The sequence below is a fragment of the Anabrus simplex genome, chromosome 2 (assembly GCF_040414725.1).
Source record: "Anabrus simplex isolate iqAnaSimp1 chromosome 2, ASM4041472v1, whole genome shotgun sequence".
Taxonomy (NCBI): Eukaryota; Metazoa; Arthropoda; class Insecta; order Orthoptera; family Tettigoniidae; genus Anabrus; species Anabrus simplex.
The window spans coordinates 337388356-337408556 of NC_090266.1; the positions used below are offsets into that span (position 1 = coordinate 337388356).

Genomic DNA, 20201 nt, shown 5'->3' on the forward strand with positions numbered 1-20201 from the left:
GTTAAATATAGCCATGTTTTCCAAGAAATCTAAATAAATCTCAGCCAGAATCTCCGAGGCCAGTGCCCCCATTGCTAGACCATTCTGTTTATAAATAATATTATCGAATATAAAGTAATTATTGTTGATCTGCAAGCTGAGAAGGTTCATAAACTTGAACTTTTAACTTGTTGAGTTGACTAGCGAGTAGATTCTTTTTCATGATAGGAAAAATTAAATGTTAAATGTTAAATTAAATGTTATAATTAATCTTATAGCATTGTTTTGTATTGAATAGGTGGACCCTACTATTTTGTTCCCATTATATTCTTAGTTCAGTACGGATTTAAAATGAAGTTTTTAAACTTGAATGAATTCTAACAGGATGATTCTTGTAGATTGATCTGATGGACCCAAACTTGTGAAAGCAGTTGTCATTAAATTCATTCGAGGTTAAGGGCACCTCATGAAAGTTTGTAATAATGCTGTTTGTTACAAAATGGGTCATAGCCATAGTTTGTGATTATGGGCATGTGGTAAATTTTGTAAATGATGCTATTTCATAACTAAAAAAAAAAAAAAAATTCTTTCAATTGTCTAGGTATTTATAATACACTTATTGTCTGTTAATATTCTGAATTATTTTATCATTTAATCTCCTTGTCTTATTCCATCCTTGGACTCCTCTTGGGAGGCCCAAAGTCGTCAATGGAAGTTTTACAGCAGAGCTGAACAAAATCCCCGGGATCTAAAAATTGCATTTCTATGTTTTGACTTCTTGCTCTAGGTATGAGTATTCTTACGTAAGTTACGCAACTGTTCAAGGCTTCGCCACTCAGTGTCATGCAAACTTTGTACAGTTGGTAAGAAAATTGGTGAAAGCTATAATTGTGTTTTTCTCATATTAATATCCTCTGAAGTATTGCACCTAGAAGTATGGGCTCTTTTTTTTAAACTGCTCAGTATCTTATCCCAGTTTTAGGACCACAAAAATCTCAGAAATGAAAAATCAGACTTTAGGTCCCTTTCCGCGCAACCTGACACAAATACGAGGGGCATTCAATATATAATACCACACATTTTATTTCTAGTCCAATTTTGGTTTAAAAAATTGGAATTTTGTTTGGGACATCTTAGAACATTCCCACTTCGTCTTGTAGAGTTTCATTAATTTACGATAGGTGGCAGTGCTATAACTAGCTTTCAAAATTGTGTCCGTGACGGAGGTGCGTACCAAACAGAGAGCGGTTATTGAGTTTCTTGTGGCGGATAACCAGGGCATCACAGACATTCCTAGTCGCTTGCAAAATATCTACGGACCGGGCGAGTTGGCCATGCGCGTAGAGGCGCGCGGCTGTGAGCTTGCATCCGGGAGATAGTAGGTTCGAATCCCACTATCGGCAGCCCTGAAGATGGTTTTCCGTGGTTTCCCATTTTCACACCAGGCAAATGCTGGGGCTGTACCTTAATTAAGGCCACGGCCGCTTCCTTCCAACTCCTAGGCCTTTCCTATTCCATCGTCGCCATAAGACCTATCTGTGTCGGTGCGACGTAAAGCCCCTAGCAAAAAGAAAAAGATCTACGGAGACGTTTCTGTGGACGAAAGCACAGTGAGTCATTGGGCGAGGTGTGTTTCATCATCACAACAAGGTCAAACAAACCTGTCTGATCTCCCGCGTGCCAGCTGGCTGCACACAGCAGTGATACCTGCAAAGTTGGAACATGCAGACACTGTTATTGAGGTGATCAACAGATCATAGTCAAACACCTCGCTGCTGAACTCTACGTCTCTGTTGGTAGTGCTGACACACTTATGCACCATTTGGAGTGTTCAAAGCTTTGTTCCCACTGGGTTCCTCGACACTTAATGGAAGACCATAAAGAGCAAAGAAGAAGCATCTGTGGAATTCCTTGCTTGTTACGAGGCTGAAGGTGACAATTTTGTGTCAAACATTGTCACAGGCGATGGAACATGGATTCATCCTTTCGAACCAAAAACAAAATGGCAATTCATGGAGTAGCGCCACACAAACTCTCCCACGAAGGAAAAGTTAAAAACCATACCCTCAGCTGGTAAGGTTATGGCTACGGTCTTCTGGGACTCTAAAGGGTTATTCTGTTCGATATCCTCCCTCGTGGTGAAAAGATCAACTCTAAAGTGTGTTGTGCTACTCTAAGGAAATTGAAGAAACGGCTTCAGCGTGTTCGTATCCAGAAAAATGCAAACAAACTTCTCCTTCTCCATGACAATGCAAGACCTCACACAAGTCTGTGCACGTGACAGGAGCTTACAAAACTTCAGTGGACTGTTCTTCCTCATCCTGCCTACAGCCCGTTCTGACTTCCATTTGTTTGGCCCAATGAATGATGCACTCCACGGGAAGCACTACATGGATGATGGGGAAGTTATCAATCCAGCATGACGTTGGCTCAGACATCTACCAGTCGAGAGGTACCATGAAGGCATACAGGCCCGCACATTACGGTGGCTTAAGGCCATAGCAATGAACAGAGATTAAGGTGAAAAATAGGATATTGTAGCAAAAGGATTGGGAAATAATGTGGTGTGTTTGAATTCTCAGTAAAACCAAACTGCTTTTAGAAAAAAATGTGTATTATATATTGAACTCCCTTTGAGTCATCTCTATACAGGGTGGTTGGAAACAACTTTAAGCAAGTATATGAGCATTGATTTTGAAAAGGAGAATAATATAAGACCTTTTTATTTGTAAAGTATGAGCGCTACAGCGTTGGTCATAGGGATAACTAATTTGAAAACATTACTTCAATATCTCGTGCCATTGTCTTTTTATCAGCTGCTGAAGTTAGCCAGTTGGATCGCTTTGCAGGTGAATTCAAACGGGCTTTATGAGGCGGTGTGGTTCAATCTGCATGTGGCTTGGTCAGGCTTGAGAGCCATGCCGAGAAATGAGCCTCAAACACTAACACACCGTGGGTTTCAGCCATTGCCACCATAACGTGCTTGCTATGGGCTGAGACTATCAGTAGGGAGGTCCTTGTTCAAGTCCCTCCTATGGAGAAGTTTATTTCTTCTATTGACGCTTTCAAGCTGGTCATAAGCCACATGCAGATTTGGCAACTCCGCATCGCAAAGCCCATCTGAAGTCGCCTTTGAAATGATCTGATTGGCTAACATCAGCAGCTGATAAAATAACAGCATGAGATATCTGATTATTTTTACCGATTATTTATCAGTATGACCAACCCTTGAACAATCATATACCTGGTTCATGTTTTTTACCAACCTGTATACATGCTTCCACTGTGAAATTTACCGTGCATTGGTTGTTAGTACAATAACTTCCCAAAGATAGTTTACGTACAACTGTGCTCTAGTTAATGACTTTATTATGAATTAACACGTGGAATTTAATGATATTTTGTGTGCTGGGCTGAGTGGCTCAGATGGTTGAGGTGCTGGCCTTCTGACCCCAACTTGGTAGGTTCGATCCTGGCTCAGTCCGGTGGTATTTGAAGGTGCTCAAATACGTCAGCCTCATGTCAGTAGAGTTACTGGCACATGAAAGAACTCCTGCGGGACGGGTAGTTAGTGGGACGTAAAGCAAATGATATTATTATTGATATTTTGTGCTACTGACATGTACTGGGTTGGGCATTTACATGTTATGGTATGGTGCTTAATATTCCGGCCCCGCGGTGTAGGGGGCAACGCATCCACCTGTCACCTGGCAGCCCCGGGTTCGATTCCCAGCCAGGTCAGGGGTTTTTAACTGTAAATGATTAATATCCCTGGCCTGGGGATTGGGTGTTTGTGTCATCCTTAATGTTCCTTTCCTCACATTCAACATTTTACACTTCCGTCATTTAGAAAATACACGCAGGTTCCTCACATATGCTGCAAGAAGGAGCAAAAGATCTTCCTAGGTCGACGCCCCGAACAGATAGCATTTAAAAAAATAATAAAAAATAATGGTGCTTAATAGATAAGCCCATACTTGCTTACTTAAATTGTGGATACTCTATTCTTGTTATCTTTCTTGGATATTCTTGAAAATTTCATGTTTTTCATTGATTGTGTTTCATAAACATTGGCATTGAGAGTTGCTACTTGTCCGCCTGTCTCCCCATCTCGTTTTTTCTCGTGAAATGTATTAGTTTTACTACACTCCTGTCGCCAAAACTACCTTATGGCAAATATTAACCATTAGATAAGTTTAAGGACAATTTACTTTGAATATACTACTGATATCTGCATTTAACCCGCGGTTGGTCGAAGTATATTGGAGTCACAATGTCGGCCGACATGTGAGCACAGCGCTCACCCCCGATTTCTTGTTTTTCTGTATGGATTCTTTTATTTATTTTTAGGCTAACTGGTTGGGAATAATAAAGGGAAGTAAGAATTAGGCTCAACTTTATAGTAGTACATTATGCAACAAGCCTATAATGACAATAATTAGGACACGAGTATGTTTATAAAACGAGCAAAGCGAGTTTTATAATTTCCATACAATTGTTTATGCTCGACGATAATTATAACTCTATTTTTTAAATATTCATAAATTTCTGTCGGAATGTTGCTTGACAGTTGAGTTTACTGAACAGGCGCAGAGTGCATGTGCTGGGTTATTGGTTTTCCGTGACTGGATCAGAGACCTTCATAATATCATATGTTTTCAAAGCTTTGATAGACGGTTATCAAAACCTAGCTTTATTTCAAATACAAATTGTTTATTGTACAGTTGGTGAAGTGAATTTGCGGGAATGTGCCGTGTGGTTGTGGAAAGTAGAAGGTGCATTGTTGTTAATATGTGTGTCTAACATGTTTGATTTGCTATTGCTACCTAATTGGTCAAACAGTTGTATAATAATGAAAATCTGAACTCTGATTGGTGAAGAACCTGTATCATAATGAAACTTGAACTATAATGAGCCTCATGAAGATTCAGTTTTCTGGCATATAATACTTATATTTCGGCATCGTCGAGCATAAAATATCATACAATACAATGATTTTTTCTTACATGCAAGGAAATACATTAGGTATCTCTAAAAGATTATATAACTCATTAACACGTTCAGTACCTGCTTCTGAGCGGGACACTTGAATGCCTGGACCGGCCATTTTCATGCCCGGCCCTCTTGACGTGCATCACTTAATACAATTTACAATTACTCCTAAACTATAAATGTTAGAAAAATGATACTTTGTGCTTACCTGTAGTAAATATTTAAGGTGTGATATCTGGTCTGACAGGTTTCAAAATACGTCTAATTTTATACAGAATATCTGTATTTTCGGCATAATGATTACTGTCACCTAAGTGAAGAAATGAAAGAATATGAAGGAAGCGTATTCGGAACATTGTTTTAGAAAATATCGGAGTATGAAGAACAAGGTCTTCGGTCCAGTGCATTTTTATACAGGATTTTGGACTCATCGGTTTCCACGATTGCATGATCGAATTCTTTGTGAAAGGCTGGGGCGCCGCACTTATCACTTGACTCGCGTATAGATTGGTCTGCTCACACACATACTGATAAAATTCGTCATTCATGAAAATACTCATGTAACTCAAAATATCCTGCTTATTTTCTATTTGAACGTTTATACCTGAATTCTCTCTAAGTGGTGGAACAGGTGGACAATAACTAGGATGATATGTATCAGTCACTTCACTTTTCTCTACAGGCCTATGTCACTTTCACTATCTGAGTCTATTTCAGGAATAAGTTCATCACCAGCATAATCATTTGAACAATATCTAATAATTAATCTTCCATAAGAAACTTTGTATTATAGGCCGTTATACTACACTCGCTAAGAACGACACGCACTGCATTGGAATCTCAAGTACCGACTTGACGCGCAAGGGAGTTCTGAGATTTTCCAGCTAAAACTGCTGAGATAAACATGAGCCCACTCAACGCGAGAGTTATCTCAAAAAGGTCAACCAACTTCCTGCTACAATCAGTAATGGTGACTAAGGTGTAAGAATGCATAGATGACGAATATAAACAGCATTGCTTCACGCGGAACATTAGACATCTTAAGCCGTCCACGGCCCGCAGCATAGGAGCAAGCTAGAACGTCTTACGCCGTCCACGGTCCGCAATGAGTTAAGAAAATTAAAATGAATATACTTGCATATATGAAGAAACTGTCACTCTAACATATTTATCTGACCCTGTCCTACACTGGGCATGCTACAAAACAAGGCTGAAGTAGGACCAGAACCACCATGGAGCCTCATTCTCTGTACTTTTCTTGGCCGGGATGACAAAACATTATAGCATGTTCAACGTAGATTTGTACATAACTTTCTTCACACCTTGAGGTAGTTTTGCTGTTCTATCTTTTAGGGCAGAAGGCACATTTCACCCTGTCTCTGGTTTGAACTGGCTGCGTGTTTATCGTTCTTGTTCAACTTTGAGACACTTCTATATGCTGATCCGTAAATCAGCATGAATGCAGTGTGCTCACGCCCTTGTAATCATATGGGGCTTCATAAGCTCCATCAAACTTTTCAGGAATTTCCTTCATTTGTTTTGTGGTTGCACCCAGAACAACCTTTTGCATTAATGCCACTAGTGTCAAGCATAGTGGAAAAGAGATGGAGTGGTCATCTGTAGCACACACTGGCAGCAGTATAGCAATTACATCTCATCCACCTTATTCCACAAAGTGATGTTATCTATCCCTACGTCCAGTAATGGAAAGATTGGAAATAACGGTTCAGATTCGGTAGGAGGAAGGTTGTCTCCTAAAGTTTCACTATTAATTTTGTGATTGTGATCACTATTATATTATGTCTCACCAAGATTAGGCAATGCAGTGACTTACTACTAACTTAAAATTGTAAATACAACAGCTTCTCACATTTTTGTGAAGAGGCTCTAAGACTGCTGCAGTTAATGCATAAGAATTATCAATTCCCTGATTTACAAATTGATATTTGCTATAGATCTTCTTCTGCAGCCTACCTTCTACATTACTTGATCAGTCCTTCTTATTTAATAGGGTTTTTCCGGTAAACTATTCATCTCTCCCCAAGCTGGCTTATTGTCTAGGCAGAGTGAATGAATGACGTATATCAGTCCTCGCAGGATGATGGTGCAGCACTCTGATTCTGTTTTGGCAGTATTTTGAGCTGATAAGTCCCACTTTAGAATGGCAGTCTCTTAAACAGTTTGAGTGATAAAGCGTCAGAGAGCCTTGGTAGTGATCTCACTTTCCTTTCACTTGGCCATCTTGGCAATCAGCTCATAGGTTCTTTTCTTTTCTGCCATCTGAATCCACTGTGCACAGCTTTCCACCAGGCATCTTTATCATCAGCAAAATTCTCCCAACAGACAGGATCAATGTCGGTCTGGAATGAGCCTCTCTTGCATATGTCTTTGAAGTGAAGGTATGGTCTTTGTTTGGCCTCGCACCCTCACGTAAGTCACCGTACAATAAAACTTTTTATATTTGTTCATTCCATGCATCTGGCATGACCCAACCATCTGAGGCATGTATGGCTGAGCAGGGCATATATACTAGAGACAGCAGCACTGTACTTGGCATATAACATGCTCTTTTCCTTCCTGCCTCCAGCATCTCCCAGCCAAGTTTCTCTATGATTCACTGGACTGAGTGACTGGTACAGCAGAATTTGCTGGGCTTCTGAACCATGGCAGTTTTAATCCTGGCCCAGGGTGACGTTATTTGATGGTGCTCAGATGTGCCAGCCTTGTATCTTCAGATGTACTGGAATGTAAAAGAAATTCTGTGGACTCAGAGTTTTGGTATTTCTGAGAACCGTAAGAGTAGTTAGTGAGATGTAAATCAATATTACTTGCAAAAACCCATCAAAACATGACAGTCAATAGGGTAAATATTTTAGTGAAGGATTTATATATATATATATCAGTCTTTCTACAATTACATTTTTGGCAGTATTGCAAATTTAAGTACATCAAAAGTTTGCACTCATGACATCGCAACACATCCCATGGCTGAAACCTGCACATTCTAGTGTTTCTCCTTGAGTGAGCTTTATTGATCATGATACAAAATTGCCAAATTGGTGGCACTTAAAAGAAAATGGAAGTGTTTTATCTGAATTAGTTAAATCATCTTGAGGGATTATAGAGCTCTGCCTATTTTGAATTTACCATGCACTGATCGACTGTTGGGATGCAAAATGGTGGCTATTCCTGTTCACGCTACTAATAAAACATGAAGCCCTAAATTAGAGCACTTTTGAATTAAGCATATGGGTTGTTTTTTTTTCGTGCGCATGGGACCATCGATATAAAATGCATTCTTGACATTTGTTTTGTTTTGGTTGGTTTTGTTTTGTTTTGTTGGGGCACGTCAAGGATTTTATTAATATAATTGAAAGATGCTCCTGGTTAGCTATGAACACAATGTCAGCCAAATCAGGTTTGAAAATTGGCACATTACAATCCTTCGAGTTTCCATAACAGTAAATTATGATGCGGAGGATCGACTCACTTTCCTGACTACCAGAATGGAAGAAGTTCACAGCCTTAGTATTAAAATTATGACATGGAGAAAAGGACTTTTACATTTCACAAACATCATTTCAAGCTAGCAAATATAGGGAGAGCTACAATGAGACAGTAACATTGCGCCGAATAGCTTCTCCTCGACTAAGCTACTATCTGTAACTGCAACACCACACCAATTGGAACAGCTGACAAGGAAGATAGTGCATGCATGCCTGCCCCCTTCCACCTCCCCTCTCGCATCATGTGCCTCAGTGCTACCACATTCCAGGTGGCCTTGAAATACTGGCAAACATTTTAGAAAATTAGAATGCTACATTTTTCTTTAATAATTTAAAAATATATGGCAAGACTTTTTTATGCTTTAACACTAGGTTTACCGCAGCGGTCAAAATGACCGTTTTCAGTTTTGTTTTCTCTATCACACTCGTTATACGGTTAGAACATACAAACCCTTCAGTGGCTTTTAACGATATTTAGTGTACTTTTCGGCACATAGCTTCAAAAATCCGTAACTCCTTTCTAGTTAGCGCTATGAGGTCATATACCTACTTTTACCGGGCGGTCATTTTGACCGGTATTTCAGTAGCTCCTCCATCAGACTTTTGTGGCATTCATTTAGAACGGGATATCACTCTAACAAGCTGTTACAATGTACTTTATTACCATAGTATAGGATAGAACTTATTGTTGTGCTGCGATGGTACAGCCGATGGCTCTTTTCAAACATGATACAAATACACTGACAGGAAAATATAGTCTGTATTTGTTCAGTAATGAAAGGTGTGCAATCGCAAAGAGCAGTCAATTGTCGTGTTCACTCGTTACAAACATTCAAACTAGATTTGCCGATTGTAATTCCCTCGAAGAAGCATGTTCTCGCGTAGTCTGCAAATGGATGCCGAAATTCTGAAGCATAAGCATATAATTTCCCCCAGACCTCGATAATTGCGAAGACCTGTATAGCTTGGCAAATGGAAATAGTTCGGATAGTGATTCTAGTTGCGTCGAGCCTGCAGAATTTCCACGTGAACATGAAATCACACAGCAGCCTTCGACCTCAAAGGATAGGGAACTACCCGCCAAATGGCGATGCACGCACACTAGCAAAGCAGCTGATGACAAAGGTAAGACTATTTGAAGTTAGTCGTTTTTTATTTATGTAATTCTGTGCACAGTGTAAGTAAGTTTGGTATTACATTTTTCAGGTGAAGGAAACGCTATGTAAGATAATGAAATTAGTAGCAAGTAGCACGATATAAACTACAGAAGGCCGAGCATACGCTGTGGTGTGCCAACATATGGCCGTGGTCATAATATGACGGTTGGCGAGGAAGAAGTCGCTTTGGATGGAACAGTGCGGACTCTTGTTGATCTACAAAGCCTGCCAGGCCGTCGAGGACAGTAAAATATACAGAGGGAAGTCCGAGGTCCCACAGGACATGCGAAACGCCACATTGAAGGAACTTGTGCCGCTACAGCTTGTCGTCTTTTTATTGACGAATCCAAGCAGCTCCACATCGAATGATATACTGCGGATGGATCCCGCGAAGTTCTGAACAATCCTGAACGGACACTTTCTTTGGAAGAATTGGACGCTGTCATTGGTATTTTATATGCACGCGGAACGTATGGAGCTGACACGAACGTTCTCGATCTGTGGTCACAGAAGTGAGGTCCTGGAATTTTCTCCCAAACTGTGGCTCAAAACCGTTTCCTGGATATCATGGGGTTTCTTCGATTCGATGACAAATCTACCAGCAGGGATCACCTGAAAATTGATGGATTGGCGCTTGTACCTGTTGTGCGGGACAAATTTATATCTAATTCTACTACTTGCTTCAGACCAAGTGAGAACATTACCATGGATGAACAGCTCTTTCCATCGAATGCTAGATGCCCATTTATGCAGTATATGGCCAATAAACCAGAAAAGTTTGGTATGAAATTTTGGTTGGCTGTGGGTGTGGACGTCAAGTATGTTGTAAACGGTTTTTCTATCTTGGAAAAGATGAAACGCGACCCACCGATCAGACCCTAAGTGAACACGTAGTATTGCGTCTTGCTGAGTTTTTCATCAATCAGGGAAGAAGTGTGCAAAGGGAACAAGATAATTGAAAGGTGTGCAATCTCTAAAACAACTGATCTGTTGTTAAGTTCACTTCAAAGGTGACCAATAAAAGTGTATGTGTGTGTTCAGTGCGACAAATAAATTGAAAAGCAGAAAGTGACATTCATGCAGATATGTATACAATGAAAGGTAAAGTGTGTAAGAACATTCTGCCTTACTAGTGTACTTATTTGTTTATTTATTTATTTATTCATAATAGTGTTTACAAGTCGTGCATGATAATTAAATTATGGTCTATGATGGTTTTATACTAAATTTGAACCTTTTTCAGACATCAATATCCTCAAGAAACGAATACCTGCCACTATCGGTCAAAATGACCGCTTCGGTAAAAGTAGGTAGAAAGAATGTTTGGTAATCCTAGTGTTAAAAGACACTCTTCACATCTACAGGCCAAGAGCTTTCATCAGAATCCTTTACAATGTCAGTCAGTTCAGCCAGTCTCTCAAAATCGATGTAACAAAAATCAGCCTAGTATTTTAAATATATAGATCATTAAGCATCCTCTGTAAGTCACTGGTAGTGTGTCGGTCTCTGTATCTCAAGGTAGCGAGTTCAAATCGGGCAGAGATAATCAGATGTTTTAAGTGTGGAGGAATGTCCTTTCAACACTCCACGTCGTATGATGTTAGCATGTAAAAGATCTCTGGTAACTCATTTGGTATTTACCTGACAAAATTAACTAAAACTCAGCCATAGATGCCGCCCAAGTGAGATTCTATCTACTCTGCCATCTAGTAGACCTAGAGTAAAATTGATGAGTCTGATGTCTGATAGCATCAAATTAAAATGCTTGCACACGGTAACTGAGACCATATTATTATTATTATTATTATTATTATTATTATTATTATTATCATAATCATTATCATCTCTAGTTCATTGATGAGCCCTGTTTTATATGGGCCTCATACGGCTGCTCCATAATTCAGGATTGACCTTGCAAGCGATAGATGGCCCAGAGCCTTCGCCTGGGTACTGCTTCCCTTCAGCACCTAATCATGAAATGTAAGGACTTGTACACTTAGTGATAACACTCTCTACGTGAATTTCCTGTTTTAGATTTACCTTCCTGCTGGGCTGAGTGGCTCAGACAGAGCGCAGGCTTTCGATGCCTAAGCTGGCAAGTCCAATCGTGGCTCAGTCCGGTGGTATTTGAAAGTGCTCAAATACGTCAACCTCATGTTGGTAGCTTTACTGGCACTGAAAACCGTAACAGTGGTTATTGGAACGTAAAACCAGTATTATTATTATTATTATTATTTTTTTTTTAATTAACTGCTAGGTCAGGCCAGGCCTATTTCAAAAGTTATGATAGGTGGGACACACTTATTGATTACAAAGACATCGCTTATATATTTGCATATGTAGCCTTTTATTCACTTACGTGGTATTAACAGGAAGACAGTTGCATAATATGCATATAAATGAATCTTCAAACTAATGTGAGAACTGGAACTTTTTACCTCTTACTAACTTGGCAAACTTAGGTTCATGTGATATCACAGCTATTGGGAGACAATCATCATGTGGGAGAAGGCTGCTTCACAAATGTACATTGACTCAAACATAGTTGTAAAAAACAGTACAAGTTTCTTCACATTTTGGAATAAGTTTGAATGAATATCAGTCCAAAAGGAACCATCCCTACTTCTTGAAAGCAGTCACTTTAACAGATGCCAATTTTGGATCAATTGGTTCGTACTGCAGAGGGCCTTCATTGATCTGAGGTAGAAGTGGTTTGCATTTTTCAGAAAAATGTTGTCCCTCGAATTTGAATGGATTCCTTACAGACTTACTTTTTATTTATTTATTTATTTAGTTAGTTAGTTAGTTAGTTAGTTAGTTAGTTAGTTAGTTAGTTACGAAGCACAAGATACAGCTACACTGAGCAAATTTCACTTGCACTGTCAACAGACTATTTAACAAACATAAACTTTCATAATAAAATATAATAAACATAACAAAATATAACAAGATCAGGTACACATCCTACTAATAACTGTCCAAATCGAAAACCGTAGAATGTCCATGTTCATAGCCAAGTCGTCGTGGGACTTCATTACTTCTTGATGCAAATTTTGTTCCTTAAATGAGGGTAATTTTTCATCTGCGGTAGTGATAGCTAACCATTTTAAATAATAGGTCCTTGATGAAAGATAATCAGAAAAAAAGGAACGCAAGGTAAGGCCATTTATATGTGTGCGGGCTGCAGCGTATCCTTTCTTGTCATTGCTATGAATGAAATGATAGAGGCTACTGATTCCAAACACTACCTCTTCTCATTTGTCTTTCTACTTGGTTTCTTCAGAAACAGCTGGTTTCTTATAGTGATGTTTCCACTACTCTTTGAAGTCCGTAATGTCAGATGCCCTTACTACCCTAGCTAGAAATTTTCCTGACCTGATGCTGCTTATCAAGTGCTAATTGACTTCATGAATGGTTTATATTCTGTAAATTTTTTTTTTTTTTTGCAACCTCCTTTTAATAGTACCAAAATCCCTATCACAGGTTAGGAAGCTTTGTCCTCCTACAGGGTAAAGTGTTCAATTTTGTGAAATCTGCCTGAATCCGTCAATAAAAGAAGATATCTTGCAAGGCCTGGTTTTTATTTTGATCTGAGCAGTTATCAGAAAATATTTGAAGTTCTGTAAACTTTTCTAGTGCCTGTTTTAAATAATCATCCAGAAAAGAGCATACTTCGCTCACACCTTTCCTATCTTCTCCTTCATGATTTATACAAGAAGCTGATATTAGCCCTAATGTTGTTAATACAGAAGACATTAGAGTTATTTGGCGTAGGTGAATAGTTCAACAGGCACTTACAATAAGGAAATGTTTGTCATAATATCAAATGACAAAGAGATAATGTTTCCACTACTCTTTGAAGTCCGTAATGTCAGATGCCCTTACTTCCCTAGCTAGAAATTTTCCTGACCTGATGCTGCTTTGGAGTGTTCAAATTTCAAAGTTGAATGACATTTGCTGGGTCCATGGTTATGAATCACTCATTCTGCAACCACAGTGTGTTAAGCAATGTCATTTAGATGGAGTACTTTTATATTTATTTTTCAGTTCCTCCTGAATCTGCAGTAGAAATTCTCTTCAAAAAAATTAACTATAAAAGGAATGACTCACTTTTGTATCATGTTGTGTTTCCAGTTATAACTTGTGCATTATATTTTAAGTTTAGATTCACACAAAGGTAACATATTGGTACTCTTGAGTATTGTGACTTGTACTGGGAAAGACTTGATATGTTCCATCAATTTATTTTTAGTAGGAAGAGAAAGGCTGAAATAACGAACTTCCCTCTTTTGTCCTCTGGTGATTTCCCTGCTTACTTAAGTTCCCGTAACCTTCCATTTCTCTTGGTACGTATATCAAAGACAGAAATGAATCCCTGCAAACACACTTTCTCACATGATTTGCTTATTATCAAATGATGCTTTAATGAGGCTGAGTTAATCCTTGGAGATTCTTCTTAGCATGTCTTTGTTTGATATTGTCTATATCAATGAGACTCTTGAGAAATAAATCCTGCTCATACGTAGTTGCCATGTCATGGAACTTGGTGAATACATGAATGCAGTTAGCATCGCCAATGTTCTTGAAGCATCATTTTTTGCATCTGCAAACATACCCCACCCAGCGGGTTAGGTGTTAGAATATGCGCACATATAACCTACAGGACCAAACCTAAAACAGAGGTTATGTTTGAAAACCTGTAATTTACTGTATTTTGTAACAGTGAAACCCTCGTATTAAAACTACTCTACAATAGAACTACAATGTAGGGAAATTAATTATTCTATTACTTACCCACAAGACAATCCAGGAGTTTGGGATGGGATGTTCGTTCCTTTGTGGTTGAAACAAGCTTAATCTTCAATTCTGGTCATCTTAATCTTCCTTCCTAGCATAGTCACTTGGGTTGTGTTTCTTTTACGTGGATTACTTTCATCCACAACACCTTTGCTACTTTGCCTCTCACTTATTTTCTTATGAACACTATCTTAGGAGGAAAAAATTGAGGGTAGTTGCTTTGCTGCAGCTCTCAACAGACTGTAAACAAATGACTGCCTCACTAACACTGCCACTGGTATTTAGTTCAAACTACATCAGTCAGTGACTGATAAATATCAGAATCATTACAATTCTCTCATAGGTTAACAGATAGAGGGCATATTGCCCTTATAATACAACAAGATATATCTACTAATATATCTTCCACAATTTACAGAACATTAAGATAGCCAAAATTGTAACTAATGCTATTTTAACAAATCACTGTTCAGTATTATCTACTCTGTTGCATGTCTCGTTGCACTAATACTAGACAACTCTCAGATTAAAATTAATCTACAAAATCTCTGTATCCACTTACATTAAAGCCATTCACTCTGTGCAAACTCAGTTGTAGGTCTATGAAGGAACCGGGACATGTATACAAGGTGCGTTCTATAAATAATGCGACCAAATTCATAAAAATTCATTTATTGAGTATATTCGTACAAATAATAAAAATTCTTCAAAATAGCACCCTCTTGCATCGATACACTTCTGGAGACGGTGTTTCCATGCCTGGAAGGCATCCTGGAAGGCCTTTTCCAGAATGTTCTTTAGAGCCGATGTAACATACGCCTGGATTCTTTCAATCGTGTCCCAATGTTTTCCTTTCATGACTCCTTTTAACCGAGGAAACAAAAAAAAAAAGTCAGCGGGAGCCAGGTCAGGACTGTAAGGAGGCTGGGGAACCAATGGGGTGTTAGTCCTGGCCAGAAAGTTGTTGACACTCGGCGCGTTGTCGTGATGAACTTTCCACGTGTCCTTGATGTCGTTTCGGCAGCGCGAGACCCTCCTTTTCGGTCACAATGCGTAAAACTGTTGTTTTTGCCATGTTTAGGGTTTGTGCAATCAATTGAAGGCTCAGTCGTCTGTCAGAGTTCAAACAATCGCGCACACGCGTCACATTTTCGTCGACTCATGAGGTTGATGGCTGTCCACTGCGAGGTTCATCGGTGATCTCCTCTCGGCCCTCCATGAACGACTTGTGCCATCGGAAAAATTGTGATTTGGACAAACAATCAGTCCCAAAGGCCTGCTGAAGTAATGGAAATGTTTCGGTGGCGGACTTCCTAAGTTTAACGCAAAATTTGATAGCGTACCGTTGCTGTACAGAACGATCTATTGTGCCGTGTTACATGAACTCAAAACGGGCTTGACGGAAACGCACGTCCTGACCTTCTGGCAGCTCGCTGCCGAATGAGACAAAGAGCGTTTGAAGCTAACACCATCCTCCACCTAGCCCAGCAGGTTAGAACACGCTGCGGTGTACAGTTGTGTCAGAAAAAAAGTGGTCGCATTACTAATGGAATGCACATTGTAGTTTATTTTAGGAATTACCTGGGAAATCTTCATAATTTAAATGACTGGATTTTATTTTAAGCCACCATGAGCTTAGGTCAGAGATTTAGGGCCAAATTCATAGACAGCACTTATGTATAAGTGCCCCTTATAAGCCAGGTTTCATTTCATATTACCTACTTAAGTGTCCCACTTATTGCTATAACTGGACCTCCCACACACACTTAAGTGACTCACTTATGTTGCAACAAGATGGAGGATAATGATTTTGCTTGAATATGTTGCATTTCATTCACTTTCATGCTTTCCGTGCACACAGTAGAGATGGAAAATCCTGTCGAATTGTAATGTGACCAACAATTTAAAGAAGGTTTCGTTTTAGTAAAGTGAGAATTATGAATATTCTTGTTCCTTTGATTGAGAGAGTGAACATAACCTCTGGAGGACTCACTACCTCACCATTAATGAAGATATTGTTTTGATATTTTATGCCACCTCTTAATTTCATGTTATTATTATTATTATTATTATTATTATTATTATTATTATTATTATTATTATTATTATTATTATTATTATTATCATCACCATCACCATCATCATTACCAGTATTTTGCTTAATTAATTGGAAACGTGTTAACAGTTGATAAGTTATCAAGACTGTAGGCCTATGGAATAGTAAAGAAGTTATAAGAAAAATGAATGTATTGCACTACCACCATTTATTTTAAGGTTGATTTGTGCTAATTATATCAGGTTATCAACCAATCATTTGCCGGATTATATCAGAAGTTTCTGAAATTATGGCATCGCACATGAAAACATACTATTTACTTTTTTTGGAGAAGTAATTAGGCCTATTACAACATAACGGTTACGGATATATTTGTCAAATCATTAAAAGCGTTGTAAGGCTAGATATTCTACATTCGGATGAATATTTGTATATGTTCGAGTACTTGGATAACTATAAACATATTAAATGAAGAAGAAAATTAGACTGGGCATTTTCATTGTTTGCATTGTCCACAACAAGTTTTTCCCACGTCATACATATTCGGATGGGAAACTGCGTCGGTCTGCTTGTTCTATATTATGTGCATGTTCTTGCAGGTGCCGTCTCTGCTCGCGGTTTAGTTATCTATTCTGATAAGCAAATACAATATAGACAATCTTTTAGCCTCAAAAATGTCGTGCGCGGTCGTGTGATGTCCTTCGATAAAGTGCAATAGATCATCCCACAGTTCGGTAGCCAGAACTACACGATCCAGGAAGCATGGGTATAATATACAGCATTGCCACATCTCCAGTGATACTTACTGTATCAATGAGTGTGCTCTTTTAAGTGCTGTCTATGAAATGTAAACTCGCATAAGTGAATACTTATTATAAGTGATCCCTTATTACTTAAGGGTTCCACTTATGCATAAGTGCTGACTATGAATTCGGCCCTAGTTCTATTTCTAGTTGCTTAGAAATTATAAATGTAATATTTAATTCATGTTATTGTTGGAATCTCAGTTTGTGAAAGATTCTACTTGTTTGTAAGGAAGACTGTATCACTAACTTTTCCTCTTTGTATTTTCTTTTCAGATGATTGCTTGAACACGTGTATGATATTGGAAGAATTAGCACGCAGAGGTGTTGTATTTCATCGAACTAATAATTATACTTCCCCTGTGTGAAAGCACTTAAAAGTTCAATCCACACAAGAAGAAACTGAGGAATGTCCACTTCATGAAATTCTGAACTAATATTCTCTTAACATTCTCCCTCTGACATACTTGACCTGGCAACATCTGGATAAGGGGAAATTGATGAATAATGAATAGATCAGTGCGCTGAGTGGAAGAGGGTTAAATCAATAGTCTTTCAAATATTTATACATTCTCTACACATGAAGTGACCTTCCTGCAATTAAATTTTATATACCTGTAAATATAAAACATTTTTGAGAATTTTACATAATAGATATCTTGTATGCTTTGGAATATTTGATAATAATCTGATATGAATTTGTTTATAAAAATATTGATGAGATTTAAAACCCAGCATACAGTTAATACTGTAAGTATTCGTACACTTGTGCTGATGAGCAGTGTGTAGCATTGAGTCAGCTGCAATATGATACTTGTTGGGACTAGAGTAATAGGACTGATAGTATTACAAAACAATACATTCCTTTATTTTTATACATGTAAGATTTGAACAAAATGTGTATACAATCTCTAGTATTAAAGACATAATGTCAAGAAACACAAACTGCTGTCATGTCATAAGTAATAATGTAGAGTTTCAGGGATGTTCCACCATTCAACACATTGCAACAATATATTCAATTATAAGAAGACCGGTTTTGATTCCCATGGAGTCATCATCAGTTCTTGGTAAAAATTAAATTAAGGGAAAATCTGATAACAATCATCATAACGAAAAATCCTTGCATTATGATGATTGTTATCAGATTTTCCCTTAATTTAATTTTTACCAAGAACTGATGATGATGATGATGATGACTCCATGGGAGTCGAAATCGGTCTTCTTATAATTTAATAAATTGTTGCAATGTGTTGAATGGTGGAACATCCCTCAAACTCTACATTATTGGTTAAATGTCAACACGGAAATGAAGATCGTAACTTACGTGTCATAAGTATTCGTACAGACATGAAAGCATTCTGTAAACAGGGTTGTAAGCCCAGTTCCCATACGGCGGAAACTCGTCCGACAAGCAGTTGTTCAATCCGAGGTCGACTGCATCTGTGTTTGTATGTGTCATTGTAAAATAGTGTCAGTATGAGTCGTAAGAGGGGAAAAAAAGCTGTCAAGTGGAGCGCAAGCTTCTTTTTAGACTCCACAATCAGTGTAAATCTTTACTGGAGATCCAATAATTCACGGTGTTGTGACAGGCTATGCGTATTTAGGGACTGTTGTAGGGATGTATAATCAACGTTATCATATGAGAATCCTGCTCCAAATGAATATAAACGAAGAAATTTATGTTGTACTGAATCTAATCTATGGATAGAGGTCTGATGAGAAGGGTTCCAAACAGGTGTACAGTATTCTAGTATAGGGCGTACCATAGACACATACAGCAATCGATAGGTAGCTAAGTTTGAAAATTCTCTAGAATATCTAGTAATGCAAACCAATCTTTGAAATGCTTTCTTATAAATATTTTCAATATGTTCATTAAACGATAGGTTATAACTGAATAAAACACCAAGGTCATTAACTTGTGAAACAGGAGTTAGAATGTTGTTACTAAATTTGTACTGAAATGATATTTTCTTCTTGTTTTTGTAAAACGATGTTATTTTACATTTCTCATGATTAAGTTTCAACCCATTTTGAATACAGTACTTTTCCAGATGATGTAAATCTTCAAGTTTTAAACACTCAAGTGGACAATTAATTTGCATAAATTTTTTTGCATCGTCGGCAAACAAAAGCAATTCAGAATTCTAAAGTATATTTTTAATGTCATTTATGTAGAGAGTAAAAAGTAAGGGTGCAAGGTGAGACCCTTGAGGAACTCCACTGGTAACAATAATAGGTGCAGAAAAATGATTCCTTATTTTAACAATCTGCAGGCGATTTTTAAGATATGATTCAAACCATGAGAGGAGAGGCCCATTAATTCCGTAGCCTGTTAGTTTTTGCAGCAAGATATCGTGGTCGACAGTGTCAAAAGCTTTTGAGAAGTCTGTATAAATGCAGTCCACTTGGGAGTGGTTCTCTATTGCATCCAAGAGGAACTGATAGAATAAAAGAAGATTGCTACAGGTTGACCATCCTGAAAAGAATCCATGTTGCTCATCAATGATGGTGTTTCTAAAGAGAGGTGTGATTTTGTCAAGAATTATTGAGCCAAAAATTTTGGAAATATGAGAAGAAATTATAACTGGTCTATTGTTTTATGTCAGTTTTATCACCATTTTTGAAAACTGGACTAACAAATCCTTTCTTCCATTCCACTGGAAAAAGGCCTTGGTTTAATGATAAGTTGAACAGATAAAAGAGTGCTTCACATAAAATAAATGAGCAGTACTTGAGCATGTAAGTTGAAATACCATCAGGTCCTACAGTTTTCTTTAATTCCAGAGATATCAGTTTGTTGTAAATTTCTGCCTTACTAATGTTTATAACTGATAGATTGACAGAGAAAGGATAATCATATGACATACTGCTACTATTCTGATCAGAAGAATAAACAGATGAAAAG

General features: G+C 38.1%; 1 protein-coding gene across 1 annotated transcript in view; it reads left to right on the forward strand.

The window, feature by feature from the left end:
• LOC136862808 (ERI1 exoribonuclease 3) overlaps nucleotides 1-18260 on the forward strand; it is a 208644-nt gene extending 190384 nt beyond the window's left edge. The window contains exon 5 of the mRNA XM_067139068.2: nucleotides 17567-18260. Coding sequence (XP_066995169.1) covers nucleotides 17567-17658 — 92 coding nt within the window. The 3' untranslated portion in view covers nucleotides 17659-18260. The remainder of the gene's footprint in view (nucleotides 1-17566) is intronic.
• The last annotated feature ends 1941 nt before the right edge of the window (nucleotides 18261-20201 follow it).